This window comes from Peromyscus leucopus, chromosome 17 (genome assembly GCF_004664715.2).
Source record: "Peromyscus leucopus breed LL Stock chromosome 17, UCI_PerLeu_2.1, whole genome shotgun sequence".
Classification (NCBI taxonomy): Eukaryota; Metazoa; Chordata; class Mammalia; order Rodentia; family Cricetidae; genus Peromyscus; species Peromyscus leucopus.
The window spans coordinates 29,970,722-29,992,379 of record NC_051077.1 but is presented as its reverse complement, the minus strand read 5'-3'; the positions used below and the strand labels follow the sequence as shown (position 1 = coordinate 29,992,379).

The following is a 21,658-nucleotide window of genomic DNA, read 5'->3' as shown; positions in this document are numbered from 1 at the left end:
TCTCTATTTTTATCCTTTTGTCTTTGTGTTAACCTAGTGATGGAGTCCAACCTTGGGCTTGATGAATATGTTTGCCTCCTGATAGAATAATTCATTATATGTCTGAGAACACTAACTCATATATCCCTACACTTAATCTTGCTGAATTTTCTGTCAACTGTCCCAATCAATCCAGATCAAGCTCACTGACCTTCACAAGACACTGACCTTCTGGATGGCACCATGTCTATACCTGTCGTGTCTACTTAGGAGACGTAAATAGCTAATACTTCATTTCTCCTATTTTCATATCAGAAAATGCTTATTTAATGCCTTCAAGTTAATTGTAAATATTTCTGATAAAATGTCCATAGCAGGAAGAAAGACACCATGAAGGAGTTTAAAATACAAACCTATTGCTAAAGAAACTATAAGATGAAGAATCCAGAACATGGGGTACTTTACATGGCTGCTCTTAGCGGTTCTTTCTTACAATGCTTTGGTGCCTGCAGGCATGCATGTCCTTCTGGACCTCCTGTGGCTGCAGTCTTCGTAGAGGAGAACAGCTCAGTCATGTCTTTGACACAGGGCAATGATGTTACTTTTCTGCAGCTGGTGCAGGAAACCTTGGAGACATGTGGAGGACAGTGTGTGTGTCAGCTGGCCAGGGAACGGGAAGCTCTACCGTAGGTGGGATGTAAATACAGTGAGGCATTTTCTCATGGGAGGAAGAGGGAGAGTTACTAGGCACCCTTGTAGGGGGCTGTTGTCAAGTGGAAGTGAGATAACCACACCAGGGACTTAGCACAGTACTAAGTTATAATGTAGGGGTTTAATACACGAAAAGTCATAAACATTAATATTGTTAATAGTTGAAGGAAACTTTGAGAGAAGGCATATTAGCATTTTTCTTACTGCCATGACAGAGTTTCTGACAGAACCAACTTACAAGAGGAAGAATTTATGTTGGTTTGCAGAGGCAAGTCCAGACCAAGGTTAGAGTATAGCCCTCAGTGACCTACAGAGTAACCTACATCTGGTGGCTATGTCCTCAGGTTCAAAGACTCCCTAGGCTCCCAAGATAGCACCGTGAGCTGAGGGACAAGAGTTCAAACATGGGAGCCTTTAGGGACAAGTCACATTCAAACCATAACAGATTTGAGGGCCACAAATAACCATAATGCTTGGAAGCAAAGACCAAGAAATAGTATTGGATGGAGAAAGAGACGTTGAAGAAGCAACTTGCTATCTTCTTATATATAAAGGGTTCCTGGGCCAGTGAAATAGCTCAGTCCATCAAGGTGCTTCTTTACTGTCAAGCCTGACAACTTGAGATCAATCCCTAGGACAGCAAGTTGTCTGTCTGGCTTCCACACCTTGACCCCAACAAATAAATAAATACAAAAATACACAAATACATAAATGTGAATAGTTTTTTTTTTTTAGTCTAAAGGATTAATTCATTGTGTTCTGTAAACACCATATTTTCCATAGGACAAGAGGATGGGCTGCTCTCCAGCTCCCTGGAAGGCTGAATAATAATGACGTTAAAAAATTCCAACCGTGGCATTTCTGCTTTTCCTATATACTTTGAGTGGCATTGCCCTTTGGGATCTGGAATCTTGTTAATAATTTTGTTATTAAAAAGAGATTTTTAATATAAATTTTTGTTATTAAAACCTTTTGTCTTTAATAATCCCATTTTAATAGTTCCCACAAAGCAAAAGTTTTTCACTGTTGTGTCCTTACTTTCCTAGTTCATATTAAGCATTCACGAGCAATTGTTAGCATATTTGCTTCACTTAAACCCTTAGTCTCCCCAGGAAAATAAGGGCCTGTAACTAAAAAGGGTGCTAGAAAAATAGTTTACTCCCTTAAGCAAATCATGGACAAAGTTAATTCTACTTTTCTGGGAGGGGGGTCCCACCTTACCACTAATTTTGACATTCAAAACTGTGATTTGAGATGACTCATGAGTAAGAAGAAATTACACTCTGCAGCAGTTATTTTAGGAATTTCTGTCCTTTGGAGAGATTCCACTAAATATTGTAAAACAAAGGAAATGCAGAATCTTCTGTGGAAAACCTTAACACCTACTGTTATTATCTTCTTATAGTAAAAACAACAACTACAACAAAAATCACAATTTTATCTTTATCATGGTGAAGAGCTAATCTTTATCTAATGGAAATGCATCTGCTGTATTCCAGAGCTTATTTGCTCACAGAAGAAATTGAATTCATTGGGTGGTGGTGGTGCATGCCTTTAATCCCAGCACTCAAGAGGCAGAGGCAGGCAGATCTCTGTGAGTTTGGGGCCAGCCTGGTCTCCAAAGAGAGTTCCAGGAAAGGTACAAAGCTACACAGAGAAACCCTGTCTTGAAGAAAAGAAAAAAGAAAAAAAAAAGAAAGAAAGAAATTGAATTCAAGGTCAATATAGAATTCAATTTCTTCTTTATTATTTATCATATCTCAGTTGTTGGTAATGTAGTGGCACACTTTGATCCTAGCACTATTTGTGCGTATGTGCTACAAACATGCATTGAATCCACACATTTGCTGTCTTTGGTGAAAATGTTTGATTTTGCCCTGTAGCTAGAGTTTTCCTGCCTTGCCCACAGTCAGGACAAATCTTTGTCACCCACCAGTCCCACAGCCACTCAGACCCAACCAAGTAAACACAGAGACTTATATTGCTTACAAACTGTATGGCCATGGCAGGCTTTTTGCTAACTGTTTTTATGGCTTAAATTAATCCATTTCCATAAATCTAAACCTTGCCACATGGCGTGTGGCTTGTGGCTTACTGGTATCTTCACATGCTGCTTGTCATGGCGGCTGGCAGTGTCTCCTTCCGCCTTCCTGTCCTTTCTTTTCTCCTCTCTGTTAGTCCCACCTATACTTCCTGCCTAGCCACTGGCCAATCAGTGTTTTATTTATTGACCAATCAGAGCAACACATTTGCCATACAGAACATCCCACAGCATTGCCCCACAGTGACTATGAAACAGGAGGCAACTCGACTTTCCTTATAAATAATTGATGAGTTGTTTTTGCATTAATCCATGAAGAAAAGACTTTATGATTTGGTGGGGATTCTTTTGGAAGATGAATGGGCTTTCACAACACACGCAAATAATTGATGAGTTGTTTTTGCATTAATCCATGAAGAAAAGACTATATGATTTGGTGGGGATTCTTTTGGAAGATGAATGGGCTTTCACAACACACGCTGTACTATATTTCCTACAAAACTTACCTCTGTTTTACTTCCAGCCACCCTGGAATAGGTTGTTTCAGACCAACTACCAGCTGTGAGCAACTGCTAAAACTCAGAAACTTCAAAGCCCACTCTGAGTTAAGATGAGCTGTAAATCAGCCAGCTTGCCAGGCTCTGAAACCCAATTTCAGATCTTCTCAGTTCCTGATTGGATTAAGGAGACCTGCAGTGGCCAGAGCTCACAGCTCAGTCTGCCTTGAGAATTAAATGTAATAATCCTCTATGAGTGTAAGCTGCAAGCAACAACTCTGTACTGTTTAATAAGGACATCACTTACATATAAGGAAGAAGAAATGTTTACATGTGGGTTAAATGTTGGTACATATAATCATTCTAAATACAAGAGAGCCAGTGTGGGTTTTAGAATATCAGAGCAGGTTAGGCTTTCAGACAGGAAGCAAGAGTGAAAGTTGCATGGGCTGTTACATAAAGATACAAGGACCAGTCTATGAGAAGATGTAAAAATTCTTAATTTATAAGCATCAATAACATATACCAAAAATATATAAAGACGCATCACTTAACGATCCATGCCTGCTCTTAAAGTTTCCTCTACAGATGCAAGGAAAAAACCAAAACAAAACATGTTGTGGTTTCTGTCCACAGACCATGGCAATCAATATCAGATGGAAGAGTACAGGGATCCTAAAACACAGGGTGAGATCATTTTTATAACCATGAAGTGAATTTGTCCAATAGTCAAAACTGTGTTTTAGTTTAAAATGCAAATGCAAAATTTGAGTATATAAAAGACTAATATCAACGGTCAAGAGAACTAAAACTGGGAAGTAAGTCCAATAAATTACAGTGTACAATAAATTGCTTACACAGAATTCTTCAGAGTTAGTTTGTGCCAGGAAAATAATCCCAATTTCTTAGGAAAATCTGAACGATGAAATAGTTACTTTAACAGGTAGAAAATGTACTAGAAGTTATAGTAACAGCCAGCAAGGCAGCAGGATCCTGGCATTAGAGAGTAAGAGCAAAGCCGGAAGTAGAGGTTTATGTATATGGATGTTTGGTTAATGCAAAGTTGGTATTGTGGCTATTGCTGACAAAATGGCTGGATGTTCATCCACAGACTCCTTTGTTGAGTTCCTGATCCCCAGTGTTTTGGTGTTTTGAATGGGTTCTCAGGAAATAATAAGATTGGATGGGTGGGATGTACCTAATAGGATGTGAATTCTTATGAGGTGGTGGAGATCTTTCTCCACTCTCTATGTACACAGAGAGGAGCTTCTGTGAGCTCCCTGGGAGATGGTGACCTTCTGCAAGCTGAGATGTAGACCTTCAACAGGGACCAAGTCACTGGGCTCTTGATCTTGGATTTCCAGCCTCCAATACTGTTGGGGAGACAGATTCTTTGAAGCTTTCCTGTCTGTGGTATTTTGGTAAAGCTGCCTTATCTAGACAATGAGTGTTTTATTCTTCATAGCATATATTAATTGAACAAAATAGTAGACTTTATTATTACTCTTGCCTATATGAGTATAACGCAGTCTAACCACTTCCACCGACCGACCACTGCTCTCTTATCCTTCATCCTCTTCCTGCTAGATCTTTCATTTTCTCAAAGTCCCCATTTTTCTTTTTGTTTCCCCCACCTCTTTCCACCTGTGGTAGTTTGAATGTAATTGGTCCCCATTATCTCATAAGTAGTGGCACTAAAAGGAGGTGTGACTTTGTTGGAGTGGGTGTGGCTTTGCTGGAGGAAGTGTGTCACTGCTGGGGCAGACTTTGAGGTCTCTTTTGCACAAGCTTCCCTCAGTGTGTCTGTCAGTGGACTTCCTCTTGCAAGATGTAGCACTCTCAGCTCCAGCACCACATCTGCCTGCACACCATCATGCTTCCTGTCATGATGATAGCGGACTGAACCTCTGAAACTGTAAGCAAGCCACCCCAATTTTCTTTATAAGAGTTGCTATGGTCATGGTGTCTCTTCACATCAATAGTAACCATAAATAAGGTACCACCCCTTTCTACTTTCATGTCTTAAACATATATTCTCCATATGAGAAAAAATAGACAATTTTTCTGAATCTAATTTTGTTTAATGATTCCATCCATTTTCCTGCAGAATTCATCCTTCTAAATCACTGACTAACACTCTACTGTATGTATGTATGTATGTATATATATATGTGTGTGTGTATACATATGCATATATGTATTCATATATACATTATATGCATATATATTTATACATAGACCCACTGTTCTAGAAGAAAACTTAAAATAATCATGCCTGGGGATCATTAAAGATCACTTTACCAACAGGGCAAAGTAATTCCTAGCATGAAAGATTTATAAATTGCACTATATTAAAATGAAGAAAGTCTTTTCATGAAAGAGACCTCTTATGGGGAGGTTTTTAATTACCCCAAATAAGCTTTGTAAAGCCAGTTAGCCCTGGAATTGTGATTAATTGCCAGAAATAGTCTTTCAGAATTTCTTTTGGGGTTGAATTAATGTTTGTTCCAACTTTACTGATCATCTCTGTGAAATACAGGAAGACAGAGACCTAACTTGTTACTGGGTAAGGGTTAGAAGCAAAGATCAAGTCACTACTCACAGCAGGCGCTTATTAATAATACTTTCCTTAGAGTTGTCATATCCGAACAATATTATATTCCAGTTTCATCTACTTATAAATTAATGTGAATGGGTGTCTTGTTCATTGTCTTAGGCAGGGTTACTATTGCTGTGATGAAAAAAAAAAACATGATCAAAGCAAGTAGGGGAGGAAGGAGTTTGTTTCATTCAAAGTTCCATATAATAGTTCATCACCAAAAACAGTGAGGGCAGGAACCCAAGCAGGGCAGGAATCTGGAGTCAAGAGCAGATGCAGAGGCTATGGAGGAGTGCTGCTTACTGGCTGGCTTGCTCTCTATGGCTTGCTCATAGAACCTGCCTTCTTATAGAACCTAGCTAGAATCACCAGCCCAGGGATGGCACCATCCACAGTGGGCTGGCCCCTCCCACATCAATCACACATTAAGAAAATGCTCTGCAGTTGGATCTCATGGAGGCAATTATTCAACTGAGTTCCCTCCTTTCAGATGACTCTAGCTTGTGTCAAGCTGACATACAACTAGCCAGCACAACTGACCCTTTGTTGTGCACAAACTCATCACTATTAACCTTTCCTTTCTTGTTCTTCTCCAAGATCACTCACTAATATCAACATTTCAATCTAAATATTCTATTTTAAAAGTCACACAATCTTTAAATATTCAAACACTTAAAAACTCAATCTCTTTAAAATAGTCTTTTTTTTTTTTTTAAATCCAAGGTCTTTTAAAGTTCAGTCTTTCAACTGTAGGCACCTGTCAAATAAAAACACTTTTTTACTTCAAGAGGGAAGAACCAGGACACAGTTACAATCAAATCAAAGCAAAACCAAACACCAAAAGTGTAAATAACCCAATGTTCAGTTATGTGGAATTTACTCACAGTGTTATGGCCTCCTCCAAAGGGCTTCAGTCACTTCTCCAGCTCTGCCCTCTGCAGCACACACAGCTTGTCTTCTAGCTCGGGCAGTCTCGACACCACCATTGCTGTTGTTCTTGGTGGTTATCCAATGGTCCTGGCATCTCCAAAAATGCTGGGGTCCCTTGCCGCAACTGGGCTGCACTTTCACTGATAGCCTCTCCTCAGCTTTCTTCAGGGACTCCAGGATTGCCACATAGTGCCAAGCCTCAGCTGCTCTCCATGACCCTTTCATGCCTTCAAAACCAGTTCCACCTGGGTGACTCACATTACCAAGTTCCACTGCCAGCATGAGGCACAACCTTGGCCACCTCTGGAACATAGCTTCTGTGTGCTTCCTTCTGAAACTCCACATGCCAGGCATCCATAGTTTGCAATGTTCTCAACATTTTTTTTTCTTCCAAGCTCCTACAGAACAGCTCGCTGGGGTCGCAACGCTCAATGGCGTTTCTAGCCCAACGTTCCAAAGATCTTCCATAATCTTCCCCAAAACATGGTCAGATCTGTCGCAGCAATACCCCACTATCCTGGTACCAACTTGTCTTAATTAGGGTTACTATTGCTGTGATGAAAGACCATGACCAAATCAACTTGGGAAGGAAAGGGTTTCTTTCACTCCCAGTTCCATATAACTGTTCATCATCCAAAGCAGTAAGGGCAGGAACTCAAGCAGAGCAGGAACTAGAGGCAGGAGCTGATGCAGAAGCCATGGAGAAATATTGCATATTGGCTTTCTCATCTTGGCTTGCTCAGCCTGCTGTCGTGTAGAACTCAGGACCACCCACCAGTCCAAGGATAGCACCACCCACAATGGGCTGGGCCCTCCCCCATCAATCACAAATTAAGAAAATACTCTACAGCTGGATCTGATGGAGGCATCTTCTCAACTGAGGTTCCCTACTTTCAGATAACTTTTATCAAGTTGGCATAAATATTAGCCAGCACAGCCACTTAACCACATGTGTGCTATGCCTAAGGAGGCCAGAACAGGGAGTTAGATCCCCTGGAACTAGAGCTCTAGCCCATTCTGAGAGGCCATGGTGGTGTTGGGAATCAAACTCTGGTCTCTGAAACAGCAGCCGGTGCTCCTAAGTGCTAAGCCATCTCTCCAGTCATTCTATTGTGTTACATTTAAATGAAAGGAATACTTTCAAGGCATCCTTGCCTCTGAGACTAGCTTTGGGATGCTGAGGCTAGGATATCATGGCCTGAGGCCAACCTAGGAAACATAAATAAATGAAGTTCAGTAATGTCTGATGTTTTCTCCAGGGAGGGTGCTGCTTTTGAGACAGGATTTCAGTGTGTCTCCCAGCCTGGCCTCAAGTGCTGGTATTGGAGGCATGTATGCAAGCTTTTGCTTTTTATAAACTTGCTTTTGTTTTGCATTCTATTATGAAGGAAAAGCAAACCCTCAAATTATTTTACAATTCATTGTCCCTTAGAATTCTAACTTTTCCTTTTTGTAATAGATCTCTTGTAGATTTGCTCAAACTTTTAGAAATCATGACTACTCTTGTGCTCACATAAAAGGAAATTCATATAACCCAAATGAATTCCTCAACACTAATTATTACTAATTATTATTATTTTCAGTAAGGGATTCCACGGACCCTTTCTCTGCTTGGCATTGGAGGCCTTTGTTTCTCACTCCCTGTGTTCTGTGCTGGCAAGAGACACAGGAAGGCGCAAGAATGTGTTGAGAATCAGAGCCACAGCTGCCTCATCTTCCAGCTGCCTTTGCAGCTGTGTGGGGATCCGGGTCCATGTGCTGATGCTGAGGGCTTTGGAGAATGTTATCTGCTTCCCCGCTGTTCACTCGTTCCTAGTGTCCATCTTGGTAAAGATCAAACAGGTGCCTTTGTTACTTTCTTGTTGTATTGCTCCGATAAGACACCATGACCAAGGCAACGCATAAAAGAAAGCATTTAATTTGAGGCTTATGGTTTGAGAAGGTTAGAGTCCGTGACGGTGGCAGGAACCACTGGGGCTTCTCATCTTGGTCTGCAAGTAGGAGGCAGGCAGCGGTCAGGAAGGGCTCAAGTCTTTTGAAACCTTTGGTCTGCCTCCAGTAGTACACTTCCTTCTACAAGGCCACCCTCTGTGTCATTCCCAAACAATCCCCACCAAGTGGGGAACCAAATATTCAAACTTAGGAGCCTATGGAGGTCATCCTCATTCAAACCACCATGTGTCCTGCATTATTCTTAGAACTTCTTTCAAGTTGGGGTTACTCTGAAAGCTGGGGGGTGCGGTTTAAGATTGTAATAAATACACATGTCAAAAGTATCATTTTAACCATTTTTAAATACAGTTGGGGAGTTCGGTAAATTTTAATGTTGTGCAACTGCCATCACTACCATCCATCCCCCCCTCCACCTCCCCTCCCCTATGCCTCCTCTCCCCTCCCCTCTCCTCCCTCCCTCCCCAGAAAACACCCCTATGCTTTCTTCCTCTGCCTTACACAGGGAGAACCTTGTATCATTTTTTTTTCTTTTGTGTCTTGCTTAGTTTACTCAGCATCATGCTTTTCAAACTCTAATTCACGTTTCTGTATTTACTGCGTGTACCAAACAGAGCATAACAGTTCAATGAATGTGAAGTGGGGGTGGTGGATGATCTCTCTCATGTTTCATGACAAGCACTGCAAGATTCTCACCCAGGTGTTTGGTGTCCTGAGACGCTGTAGATGGTAGACACACCCCAACCTCTGGGTTAAAACATGGAAAGCAGTGGCCTTTATTTTCTATTCCCAACCTCTTGAGCATTTTTGTGGTTGTCAACCAGAAATACAGTTGTATGTGAGGTGTTTTCAGGCCCGACTTTGTGCTAAGGGCTGTCTGTGCATGGTGGAGGAAGCGCAGAGTCTCACTTCTCATGAGGCAGGAAGCAAATATCGAGTGCACAGTCAGCCCTAGAGTCTTGTAAACTCAAGTTCTCCTTTCAGCTTTGGTCAGCGAAGGACCCCTCGGCAAGAAGAGGAACTTCTGTGTTCTCTCAAGTGTACTGTTCCTGAGCCCTAAGTATCCCCCCGTTATCCTGGTCTGATGCAGAATCCAGTGGTTCTCTTCTATGGCTGAAAAGAGCCTTCTTCCGCTCATGTTCCCACCCAAAGACAGAGTGGGTATTACTTAGGGCAACAGTAGCAAATTATGCGAGGAAGCCTGGCTGGCCATTTCATGTGCTAGAGCTAGGGTTTGTGTGCCTGGTCTGGATGACTGGTGGTGGGCCTTATTTTCTTCTATAATAGGAAAGCTTCAGTCTGGTCCTCTTTATCATCCATAACCAGAAGGCTAGGGCTGGCAAGATGGCTCAATAGGTAAGGCTGCTTGCCGTCACTCCTGAAAACCTGAGGTAGATCCCTGGACTCACACAGTGGAAGAAGAGAACCAGCTCGTGCAAGGTGTCCTCTGACCTCATGTGTGCCCTGGAGTGCTTGTATACACACACACACACACACACACACACACACACACACACACACACACAGGTATGCATGCACGCATGCATGCATGCACACACGCATGAGTCCAAACCCAACAATGACATGGTTTCTGGGCTCAAGTCCTTCGAGGGGTAGGGTGTGGTTGTGAATGGGACAGAAGGATAGAATCATCAAGCAGATGAATAGGAGTCATGGTTCTCACGGTCTCAGCTTGGGTCCACAGAGAGCAGAACCCCTGAGATTTTGTGAGAAACCCAAATTCTCACCCCATAACTGCTGAAATGGAAAGAGTAAGGCAAGGTCTGGTGACTCCTTTTTCTGACAGATACTCAGGGGATACAGGTGCAGGTTAAAAAAGGAGACCTGCAGAACTCAGTTGTGATCTGTGGGAACAAACGTCAGCGGGCACATCACATTCTGTACGTAGAGTCTCCAGATTCGGAACTAACTGTAATACTTACGTTATCTCCATTTATAGGTTTTAGAAAGCATTTTTGTGCTTGTCATATTTTAACAGGGCTTTGAAGCTGAACAATAGATTTTGAAGAGATTATATGGTAATGGCTATAAGTATGATTAAAAGTACAGAGTGAGTCTCCTTATGCCCTACAGAAATGCTCCACAGAGTTGTATTCAGGCTAGGCAAGGCAAACCAGTATGAGGAATAGGTTCCCAAGAGCCACCCCAAGTGTTAGCAACAGCCCCTGCTCCTTTTGTTAGGAGTCCCACAAATAGACCAAGCTACATAACTGTCACATGTGCCTAGGTAAGTCCCATGAAGGCTCCCTGGTTGTTGGTTTAGACTTTGTGCATTCCTATCAGCCAGGTTAGTTGTTTCTGTGAGGTTTCTTATGATGTCCTTGACCTCTCTCTGGTTCCTACAATCCTTCACCCCTCTTTTCAGCAGGATTCCCTGAGCTTGGCCTAATGTTTGGCTGTGGGTCTCTGCATTTGTTTCCATCAGTTACTGGATGAAGCCTCTCTGATGACCATTGGGGTAGTCACCAATCTGATCACAGGAGATGGCCAGTCCAGGCTATGCATCTACTATTGCTAGGAGTCTTAGCTGGGGTTGTCCTTGTAGATTCATGGGAGTTTCCCTTGCATTAAGTTTCCACCTGACTCCGAAATGCCTCCCCTGCCACTCATTTCTTTCAGTACTCTCTCCCTCCAACCACACCCAACAGGATTCCTCAAGTTCCCATCCCCACCTGCCCCCAGTCTACCCAGGATATCTCTTCTATTTCCTCTTCCCAGGGAAATGCGTTTTTGTTACCCAGCATCTCTGTGTCTGTTGTTGTAGCCTGGTTATCCTTTACTTTATAGCTAATATCCACTTATGAGTGAGTACATAACCACATTTGTCTTCTGGGTTTGGGTTACCTCCCTCAGGATAATTTTTTTCTAGTACCATCCATTTGCCTGCAATTTTCCTGATGCCATTGTTTTTAACAGCTGAGTAACACTCCATTGTGTAAATGTACCACATTCTCTCAACTCTGAGATTCTTATACCTGTCAGAATGGCTAAGATCAGAAATACAAATGACAGCTTATGCTGGAGAGGATGTGGAACAAGGGTAACACTCTCGCATTGCTGGTGGGAGTGCAAATTTGTACAGACACTTGGAAAATCAATATGACATTTCCTCATAAAATCGGGATCAATCTACCTCAAGACCCAGCTATACCACTCTGTGGCATATACCCAAAGGATGGTCAATCATCCCCCAAGGACACTTGCTCAACTTTGTTCATAGCAGCTTTATTCATAATAGCCAGAACCTGTAAATGACCTAGATGTCCCTCAAGCAAAGAACGGATAGAGACAAATCTTAATAAAGTAAATAAATTAGGTCAGAATGGGCCAATTTGGATAAACTACTTGCCCTTGGAAATTTGCAAAATGTTGTTGACCTTGTTTTTCTCTTCTTTATAAGAGAGAAGAATCACTGAGGATAGTTTTGAAGCTTAGAAGTAGGATACTTACTGAATCTACCCATGGCAGATTCTAATACCATGACACATCCTGTGTGTTGTGTTTGCCAGATAATTGCCACAGAAAGGGTGGTTTCTGATCTACATAGGATTCTGCAGCTATTCTGGAATGAAAATTTAGTAAATCTTAAGTCTTGGAGAAACAAAATAGCAAAAACTCAAAAGACAAAACAATAACAAAAACTTGTAGTATTATGCTCAGTGCAAGGATTATAACGACAAAAAAAGGGTTATGGCGCCATCTATTGGCTCCCCTCCAGTGTTCCATGACAATGATTTCATGCCAGAGTCTTGGATAACCAGCAATAGGAGGAAAAGAATAAGGAAGGTTAATGTAAGTATTTTTAAAGTACATTTTTTTCAAATTTTACAATAGTTTCATATTTAAGAAGTCTCTATTTTTAACATCCATTACTATGGTACATTTGCCACAAAGAGCCAATCACCATTGATATTACTATTAACCAAACTCATTTTTTTTCTGATTTCACTAGATTATTAGGTATTAGTCAATTTTCTCCAGAAAAAATAGAACAAATTGGAAGTGTCTCTGTGTGTGTGTGTGTGTGTGTGTGTGTGTGTGTGTGTGTGTGTGCAGCTGTGCCTATAAATGAGTATTAATTTATAAATGTGTATTCACTTGTTCTCTTCTGAGCAGTGGTGGACAGTCTAGAATATGGATTCTAGATTTTTTAGATCCATTGAATGAAAAGATTTTTTCACTTTACTACTCAAGCAAGCAGTGTTGTTCTAGATGATGAAATTGGAGCAAGATAGATGTGAATAAATTAAAATGGAACTATTTGGGTGTTGAAGAGAATCCACAGGAAATAAGAGTCAGGGCAAGAGATATGAATAATTAAGCAGTCCCAGACAAGGCACGAACTAGATGATCATTGTCTCAACTCAGATCCTGCACCTTGGTCATCTAAGCACCTGAAGGTAAGACTGTTTCTCTAGGCAATACTAGGAAGTGGGCTCTGTGCAAGGATCAGATCCTAGACAGCGATGAAGCTAAAGTCAAGGATTTGGCTTAGAAGACCTCAGAAATAACTGAAGCATTTTCACATGGCGTTCAAAACTCAAAAAAGCCTATCAGAAGCCTTAAGATAAACCCAAGGGCCGGATAGCAAATAAGGATGTGGCTTATAATTAACTCGGTGAAATCTGATGACATTGAAGTCAACAGCAATGTGTAACAGGAGAGTTGTGTTGGTGGCGTAGTAGAAGACCCCACCATCATGGACTAGAAGGAAGCAGGCTTTTGGATTCCTTACCCAAACTTCTGGGAGGAAGCAGGCTGTGAGGCTACTCAATAGGTCGCAATGGCACAAGTGTTTTCTCCCTGATGATGAGAGCAGAGGGTGGAAACTGCAGAATAAGGGCCGGGGAGAGGACAGAGAGCAGAAGGGAATATTCACCGGGGAGCTGTCAGCCTATGCCTGCCGGTGCCTCCCACTGCTGCGTTTGTGGCAAAGAGGGTCAACACAGTTCCTCCATCCCCACCCTGCTGTTCACTCTCTGGGTAGACGGTGGATTGCTCCCCTTGTAACTGGAGCTTTCAGGGCCAAAATCTGAGTGAGCTCACATGGAGCAGGAAACAATCTTGATAGCATGTCTGAATCCTGTCGACTGTGAACATGGGGAAATGAGTTTTTATATTTTTTAAAATTAAAATATGATTACATTGTTTACCCCCATCCACTTCCTTCACCAAGCTTTCCTGTGCACCTCCCCCCCACTCACTCTCAAATCCATGACATCTATTTATTTATTTATTTATTTATTTATTTTTTGTTTTCGAGACAGGGTTTCTCTGTGTAGCTTTGCGCCTTTCCTGGGACTCACTTGGTAGCCCAGGCTGGCCTCGAACTCACAGAGATCCGCCTGGCTCTGCCTCCCAAGTGCTGGGATTAAAGGCGTGCGCCACCACCGCCCGGCTGACCTCTATTTTTTTAATTGTTGTTATATATACATACAGATGTACGGATAAATAATCCTAATTATATAAGCAAAACCTGTTCAGTCCATATAATGTTACTCATTTGTATGTGATTTCCGGGCTGACCATTTGGTATTGGATAGCCAATTTTGAGCTCTTCCCTGGAGAAGACTCTTTCTCCCACATTCAGCATTTTTTTAGTTGCCTGTTTCTTTGAGGATGAGGGCAATGGACTTGCTAACAGGAAAGGGCAGATTTTTTGCAGCTGGAGATTGCACTCAGGGTCTTATACATGCCAGATCAGCAGTTTACCACTGAGTTGCACATCTAGAACCATCGTTTCATTCCAGTAAGTTTGTTGTGTATTGGTATTCAAAAGTAGATATCCGGGTCTCTCTCTCTCTCTCTCTCTCTCTCTCTCTCTCTCTCTCTCTCTCTCTCTCTCTCTCTCTCTCTCTCTCACACACACACACACACACACACACACACACCACACAAATGAACGTGAGTGCTCACATTGGTAATCTCAGTGATCACTCAGGACTGCTACAGTTGAAGGCTAGCTCGGGCTACAAAGAGTGAGACCTCATCTCAAAACATGCAAGAGAGCAAACCGTGCATTAAAAATCCAATGAGTCAAACAGCAATGATGCTCTCTGGTTTACAGTAAAATGACTGTTTGGCGTGGTTCGCATGACTTGAAGCATCTGTTTGCAGAGAGGCGGCACAGGAAAAGATGCTAATCTTGTGTGTCATGGGACCTAAAGCTCCGATTAATTGAATAATTGATCTTCCATTGGCTAGATCCGAGACTTGGTTATTTTAAACCTCTCTTGCCTTCTCACTTGAAACCTTGCATCTCATTGATGCGGGGAGGAGGGATGTGAAAATCTCCTAGGGTTCTTTGCCTTTCTCTCAGGAATCGATGTGCTATTTCGGAGAAGCTAGGTTGGAAGCACCAGGGCTTGGGAAACCCAGATTTTAAAGAGGACTATGGGGTTGGCTCGGGGAGGCCATCAAAACTCTCCTTCCTGTATAAAGAAGTCTGTGGTCTGCCAGAGCAGGGACCAGCTTTTCCAGCGGTCCTGGCCGGAGAGGGCGGGAAGGGGCGGGGAGTGCCGGCCACCATTCTGCCCACTCCAGTCCGGGCCGAGGCGGGAGGCAGGAGAGATCCGAGGGTCGGGAGACCGCGCTGCGCCATCCAGCCTCCGCCGGACCTGAGGGTCCCCAGCGAGAAGCCGTGGCCGGAGCCCCGCGCCCCGCCGCGCCCATGGGCCCCGCTGGTCCGGCCGGGAGAGCCGCTGGCTGCGTCTTTGCGAGCTCGCGGGTCCCGGGCGCCCCGCGGCGGTGGCAGGAGCAGCGCTAGCTGGACTCGGGGCGCAGGGCTGGGCGGGCGCGGAGCTGAGGCCCGGGGGACGCGGGGACATGCTGCAGCCCTCGCCCCGCGTGGGGCTGGCGCGGGGAGCCACCGCACCGGGGTGCCCAGGCCTCGAGGCTCCGGGCCTGGCCTGTGGGATCCCGGCCAGAGTCTGGGGCTGATTGTGATTGGGTAAGTTCACCGGGACCGGGTGTAATGAGTTCTAGATCATGGCTTGTTTTCCTTTTTCTCTTGTGAGAAGTGCGTGTTTATTTCCCCCGGTCTACAAAAGGCGAGATCCATCTGGTCTGTGCGTTCCTTCCTGCATTCATTCATGAAATTGTGGCGTGCTGACATCAGCAGGCCTTCCCAAATGACGTTACTTCATGGCTTCTCAAAGAGGCAATTATGGTTGCTTCTGGGGCTTCGGAAGACCACCCGTGGGTGTGTTTATTACAAAGTCTAAAATCAGATCCTTGCTGGCTGCAGTTCGGGGGTAGAGGGCTTGCTTAGCTTGCATGAGGCCTGTGCTCAGCACCCAGCCCCGAGGGGGCAAAAAACAAAAACAAAAAAAAGGAACTCTAGTGCTCTGCATTTTAATCTAGAGACTGTATCCATTGTATCCATTTGAAATACTCCTTTCAAACAGAGAACGGCGTTTTGAAGGCTGTGCGGATCTGAACTTCCACAGGGCAGTTGACCCAAGTTTTGCAGGTTATCAAAAACCCACCTTAAAAAATAAAAGTGAAAACAGTGTAAGTCCGGTGTCTGGAGGAACTACTGGAGATGACTATTCAGCCCTAACTTTGATGAGTCAGCAAGTTAGGGCATTGCGGTTCCATTCAGTCCACCCACCTCTTGGTTTCAATTGTTCACAGAACAAAACTGTTACTATCTCTAAAATTTAAGCGTCAGGAAAGAACTAACATAAAATTATCAAGTGTCTGTATGTTAGATTTCATAACTTTAACAGACATTGCACCGGATGTAAAAGCATTGGATATGTCCTGTAATTTGCATACTTTTTTTCAGGCTGAGTAGATTATGTAGGAGTTGGTAGCTCACGGGGGAGTAAGATGTTCAAAGCTAGGCATGGACTGACAGATCAGTGATTGGCTAGAGAACAGAGGAACCTAAGGGCTAAAACATAATATAAGAAACAAAGACCCTTTAGGCTGTGGTTTGAATTCACCATGTTAGTACCTTCTGCTTCCTGTAAAGTGCTTGTGTTAGCCATCCTGCTGTGAGGTCACGCCTATCTTCTCCATGACCTTGGAGTCAGTGATTCTAGGATACGAGGAGGACGACTGCTGTATTGTCTACAGTTTACGGAAGTGGGTGTTGACCTTAAGATTCCATGGCAGGTCCATGACACCAAAGTTTTAATGTTTCTGAATGGCATGTTAGCTCACATCTAAATCATACTCCTTAATGTTCAAAATATATCTACTTGGTGTAATGTTGGTTGATCATGGAAAAGCTGGTCTGTAGGAATTTCTATGACCACCTAAAAGTTGATTCATGATGTGGGTGGTTTTAAAGACCGTCTAGAAACAACTGAACCGTGCCAACAGAAAGTGGCTTATTAGCATAAGAGTTGCACGGAGGGTGTGGCTCAGTGGCAGAGCATCTGCCTCACGTAGAGGGTCTCTGGGTTCAAGCCCAACTACCTCAGAATAAAGAAAAGTGTAAAGCCTTATACTAGGCTTTGTCCTTTCCTTTGCTCCTCTTTAACATCTTTGCCTCAGAATTATTTAACTGTACCTAAGAGATATAAGTAGTAGGAATGGAAAACAACACAATTCTGTTCATCATTGTTGTACAGACAACATCAGTGGAAGGCAGAGATGTTCTTGGCTAACCTCTGCAGATGGCGTTAATTTTTTAAAAGAACTCCCTTTGTTGTAGAGGACTCTAAGAGTGTAGGGAAAGGCAGGGCAGGTTCCATTTATATTAAAAATACAAATGTTAAAAGTTAGGTACCACTTTAATCAAAAGCAATGCCAGTCTTTATTTTCAAAGCACACTGAGTGGTGTCTTCATCTCCAGTACTGAAAGTTGGAGTCTTCTTCCCCCATCTTAAGTTGTTTTATTTGTATGGACCTTTATGATTCCTATTAACAAACAGAAGTGGTTTACTGCTGCTCCACATGCAGAAGATGTTTAGATGAGGGGGAAGTAAATGTTTTAGAAGGTTCATTGAAAAGGCATGTTAATGATTAACACGAACTGTACCACGTTGGTTTAATAGTTTACTTAGGTTTTAGATACTCTAATTTCCCATTCCATTTTAATATGTCAGAGTCCTTTAAAACTCTGAATGCGCACCAGACAACGGCAGTAAGATGAGATGTTTGAATGCCTTCTGAGTGATTCAAAATAATTTGGTGTCTTTCAGAACTGATCTGGGATTAATGATCGCTGGCTGTCTTCGTGCTCTCTGGGTTTTATAAGTACAAAGAGGCCTGGTTAAGAGACAACATGGACCCGGCTCATGTTCCACTTGCCAAGCCCTAGGCCTTGGAAAAGCACTATGTCAGAAGTACTGCCAAGTAGCAGGCCACTTTGGATTTTTTGACTTTGTCACAAATAGCTGTTAATTATGTTTTCATTATGTAAATATTCATGTAGGTTATTGGCGACCTTGATTCTAAGAAACATTAAAATAAGGGGTTCCTGGGCCTCAGTGGCAAGGGAAGAGAAGTGGCCCTGGACAGCAGGGGATTATGAGTCAATGAAGGACAGGGGATCACGTTAGAGCCTTGTCCCACTTCCTGGTTTCCTTTCTTTTCAGAAGAGGGCTTTCGGAAGGACTCAGGAGACACAGCTCTGTGAAGGGCAAAGATCCTCTACCTACAAATTTTACCCGAAACGTGCAGAAAGCCATTGACAAATATGCCAGGTAAGAAGTAATCGTCTTCAATGCTGCTGGTGGCCCAAGCAAAACACGTGCATAATAAATGTGGGGGGGGGGGGGTCAGCCGTAGGGATCCGTTACCAAGTGACTCTGAAGCCAGTTTGCCGCGAACTTGGCAGACACATTTAAGGGAATGGGGGAGAAGAAGTGAGCCTAGAGAAGTCAAGTCCGTGCAGGACGTCCACTCCTCCCAGCTCACGGGCTGCCTGTCACCTGTGTTCCTTCCCGCAGTGAGTCCGCCTCATCCTTTTCATCCAGTGGGAGTCGCACGCCCACGGAGGCCCACCACTCATGGCCTGGCTCCTCCACTCAGAGTTCCACCACCGAACTGTCGACAGAGAGGAGCTCAGTTTCTTCTTGGAGAGATGACGTATGTCTTTTTATAATTTCAATAGCACGCGGCTGTGGTGTATGGGGAAGTACCTTCTTGTAATTTACTGTTTTGTGTATGTGTGGGTGGATGGAGGATGTGCATTCAACTGTGATGCTCATTCAGAGGTCAACTTTGAATATCTTCCTCTATCACGCTCCACTTTTTTTTTTTTTTTGGACAGGGTCAAAAACCTGGAGCTAACCCAGGGATCAGCCTGTCTCTACCCCACCCCCCGCCCCCCCACAGGACTGAAATTAGAGGTGCATGCTCCCACACCGAGCTTTCACTTGGGTGCTCAGGATCCAAGCCAGGCCCTCACTTGACACAATGACCTACCTCCCCAGCCCTAAGAATTGCTTTCTTATGTTCAGAAAGAATCTGTCTACATTTATCTAGGCATTATTAAGGATATCATACATGATATATATATATATGCATTTATACTATTACATGTGAAAAGTATCAAAGTGTCAAAATACAGAGAAAAATAAATTGTCTGATTAACTCCTAGCCCAGAGTCTTAGCTGTTGTCTATTTTGTTTTTCCCACAACTCTATGCCTACCATTGTACTTCACTTTAAATAATTTCCTATAGCTAGAAATTTAAGACAACACCTTGACAGTTAACGCAAGAAAGAGAAAGTTTGGGGAAAGCACCAAGTATGAAGCATCTTCATGATTAGAGGACCCTAGGACCCCGACATGTGCTGTCCCCCAAGCCAGACATTTCACTTTTGCCTTCTAACCTGAGACAAGCCATCAACTTGAACCCAGTGCTGGGTATTTTTATGACTGTGGGATTCTCAGATGAGTGAGTTATTTAGCTATGGTTCTGCGTTTGCTAAGATTTGCAGAATCCTAAGTCTCCTTCATTCTTCCTGCCACCTCATCCCCCGGGATGATGGCTATGTACAGATGTGCACCTGTATCTATGAGGGACCTTAGATGAGCCAAAACTGATGTTGTAAACCTTATCTTTATTTAACAGTTGATGAACGAGAGGCTTAATATCATTGCCATCAATCAGCTGTCATCGATCAGAAAAGTAAACATTGGTACACTGGTCTATCTGGCTACAGAGCCCACACTTTTACCTTGTTTTACTCCTTCTTACTTAGTGGTCTTCAGTTTATAAGTATTGATTATGAAGACCATGTTCTATAACTTTTAGTGTGGTATCTATGTGATGAGATCAGGCATTTCAGGGCACTGTGGCCATAAACTAACAGGGTATTTGAATATGTACTTCTGTTTTAGGAATTTGACAAAGTCAATGCTCAGAAAGTCCAGCAGCTGTTTTGGGAGGTTGAGGAAATGCTATTCGAAGGGAAAGTGAGTCCCCAGACCCAGAACCTCCTGGCCGAATGCAGTGAGTGGGCAAGAAGATCCCTCCATCTCAGGTACAGAAATGGCCATAAACGTCTTCCGGGATGGAGTTCTGATCTACACACAATTGATTTCTGCTTTTTCAGCCATTGTGACTGAGAGCATTTACCCAGTTGGAGTATTTATCCAGAACTCAGTCCTTTCTTGACAAGTCACACCTTTTATAATAGGTCCCAAGGAAACCTTGATGCATGGTGGTATCACATGCCTTGATTTGTCAGAAGCAAATCCAGGTCATTCTCAGAAAGATGTCATATACATGGCAGATGCAAGGCTCTGAGGAATGACCCTTCATCTCCACATTCACTCTGTGTGAGTGACAAGCATCTGTCATCACTGAGGGCACGAGTCTGTGGGGGTAGGGAGACAGTAACAGTGGTGCTCCAGAGACTGAGTGGTCATTTGCTGAAAAACTGGCTAGATGATCCTATTCTCTCTCTACTTTTCTCCACATAAGAGGAGACATTTATGGGTGAAATTATTAAGGGAATTCCATGTAGTAAAAAGGGAGGTTTATTTTGTGGGGTAACTCACAAATGAAGGGATAGGTAACAAGGTCTGGGAAAGGTGTAGCGCAGTCCGGCGGTGTTCTCTGGAGAACTCTGCTCCGTCTACCTCCAGTGTCCAGGATCCAGGGACCAAGAAAGCCGGCCCATCCGGATCTTGGGTCTTCAGGGTCCTCTCTCCACCCCGCCTTGTAGGCGTGACAGTTACCGAAGCCTCAGTGAGGGTTGGAACTTCCAGATCAAAGCTGGAATGGATACCCACTACAGACATTTATTATTATTTTTTTATATTAAAGGTGGAAAAATGTAGATTTGGTAGAAAGGAAATACTGCTTTCTTCACCCAGTCTTGCTTTGATCTTAGGGGAAAATCCATTTTAGTGTTTTCGAGTTCTGAGCTGAGAAGAATGAATTAGAGTACTAGCATAAATATACATGACTTTTCTGATTAGCTTCTCCAGGGAACTTAAAAAAAAAAAGATGTCTTCGCTAGCTGTGGTGATGTGTGCCTGTAATCCTGGTGTTTAGAAGGCTGACAGGGGGTTGTGAGTTGAAAGCCAGCCTGGGATACATAGCGAGGCCATGTTTAAAAAACAAACAACAACAGAAACCAACAACCAAACAGCCAACAGCAAAGAAGTCTTGCGTAAGCCGTTTTAAGCCATTCTTCATGAGGCCTCGTCTTAAAGAATACGCCATGTGCAGAGGATAAGTGGTTGTGGGTGTGTACTTTTCTGGGCATGGTGCACTTCCCAAAATGTCGGGCCACCGGGCTTCTATCTCTCACCATCATCTTACGTCTTACTACAGAAACCCAGAAGGGACGATAGAAAGGAGCCTAAGCCAAGTGTATGTTTATGCATTTTATTCACTGGGCCTATGCAGCTGTTGCCTGTTTCTCTGCGCGCTTCTTTGCCCTAGATTCTCAGGTCGGACATGCATTCTCTCTAGACCATCGCCATTCCTGCAAGGTGACTAGGATTCTGATTCCC

At 43.2% G+C, this 21,658-nt stretch overlaps 1 protein-coding gene across 2 annotated transcripts in view; it reads left to right on the top strand.

Moving 5' to 3' along the window:
• The window catches only part of Fam149a (family with sequence similarity 149 member A), a 49,428-nt gene that overhangs the window by 10,058 nt on the left and 17,712 nt on the right, over positions 1 to 21,658 (top strand). The window contains exons 1-4 of one of the 2 annotated variants that reach the window (XM_028881135.2): positions 15,067 to 15,677; positions 18,280 to 18,387; positions 18,634 to 18,772; positions 20,033 to 20,175. In XM_028881135.2, the coding sequence (XP_028736968.1) occupies positions 20,090 to 20,175 (86 nt within the window). In that variant the 5' untranslated portion in view covers positions 15,067 to 15,677; positions 18,280 to 18,387; positions 18,634 to 18,772; positions 20,033 to 20,089. Of the gene's footprint in view, positions 1 to 15,066; positions 15,678 to 18,279; positions 18,388 to 18,633; positions 18,773 to 20,032; positions 20,176 to 21,658 lie in introns of those variants that run through there. The other variant, XM_028881136.2, reaches the window with a different exon arrangement.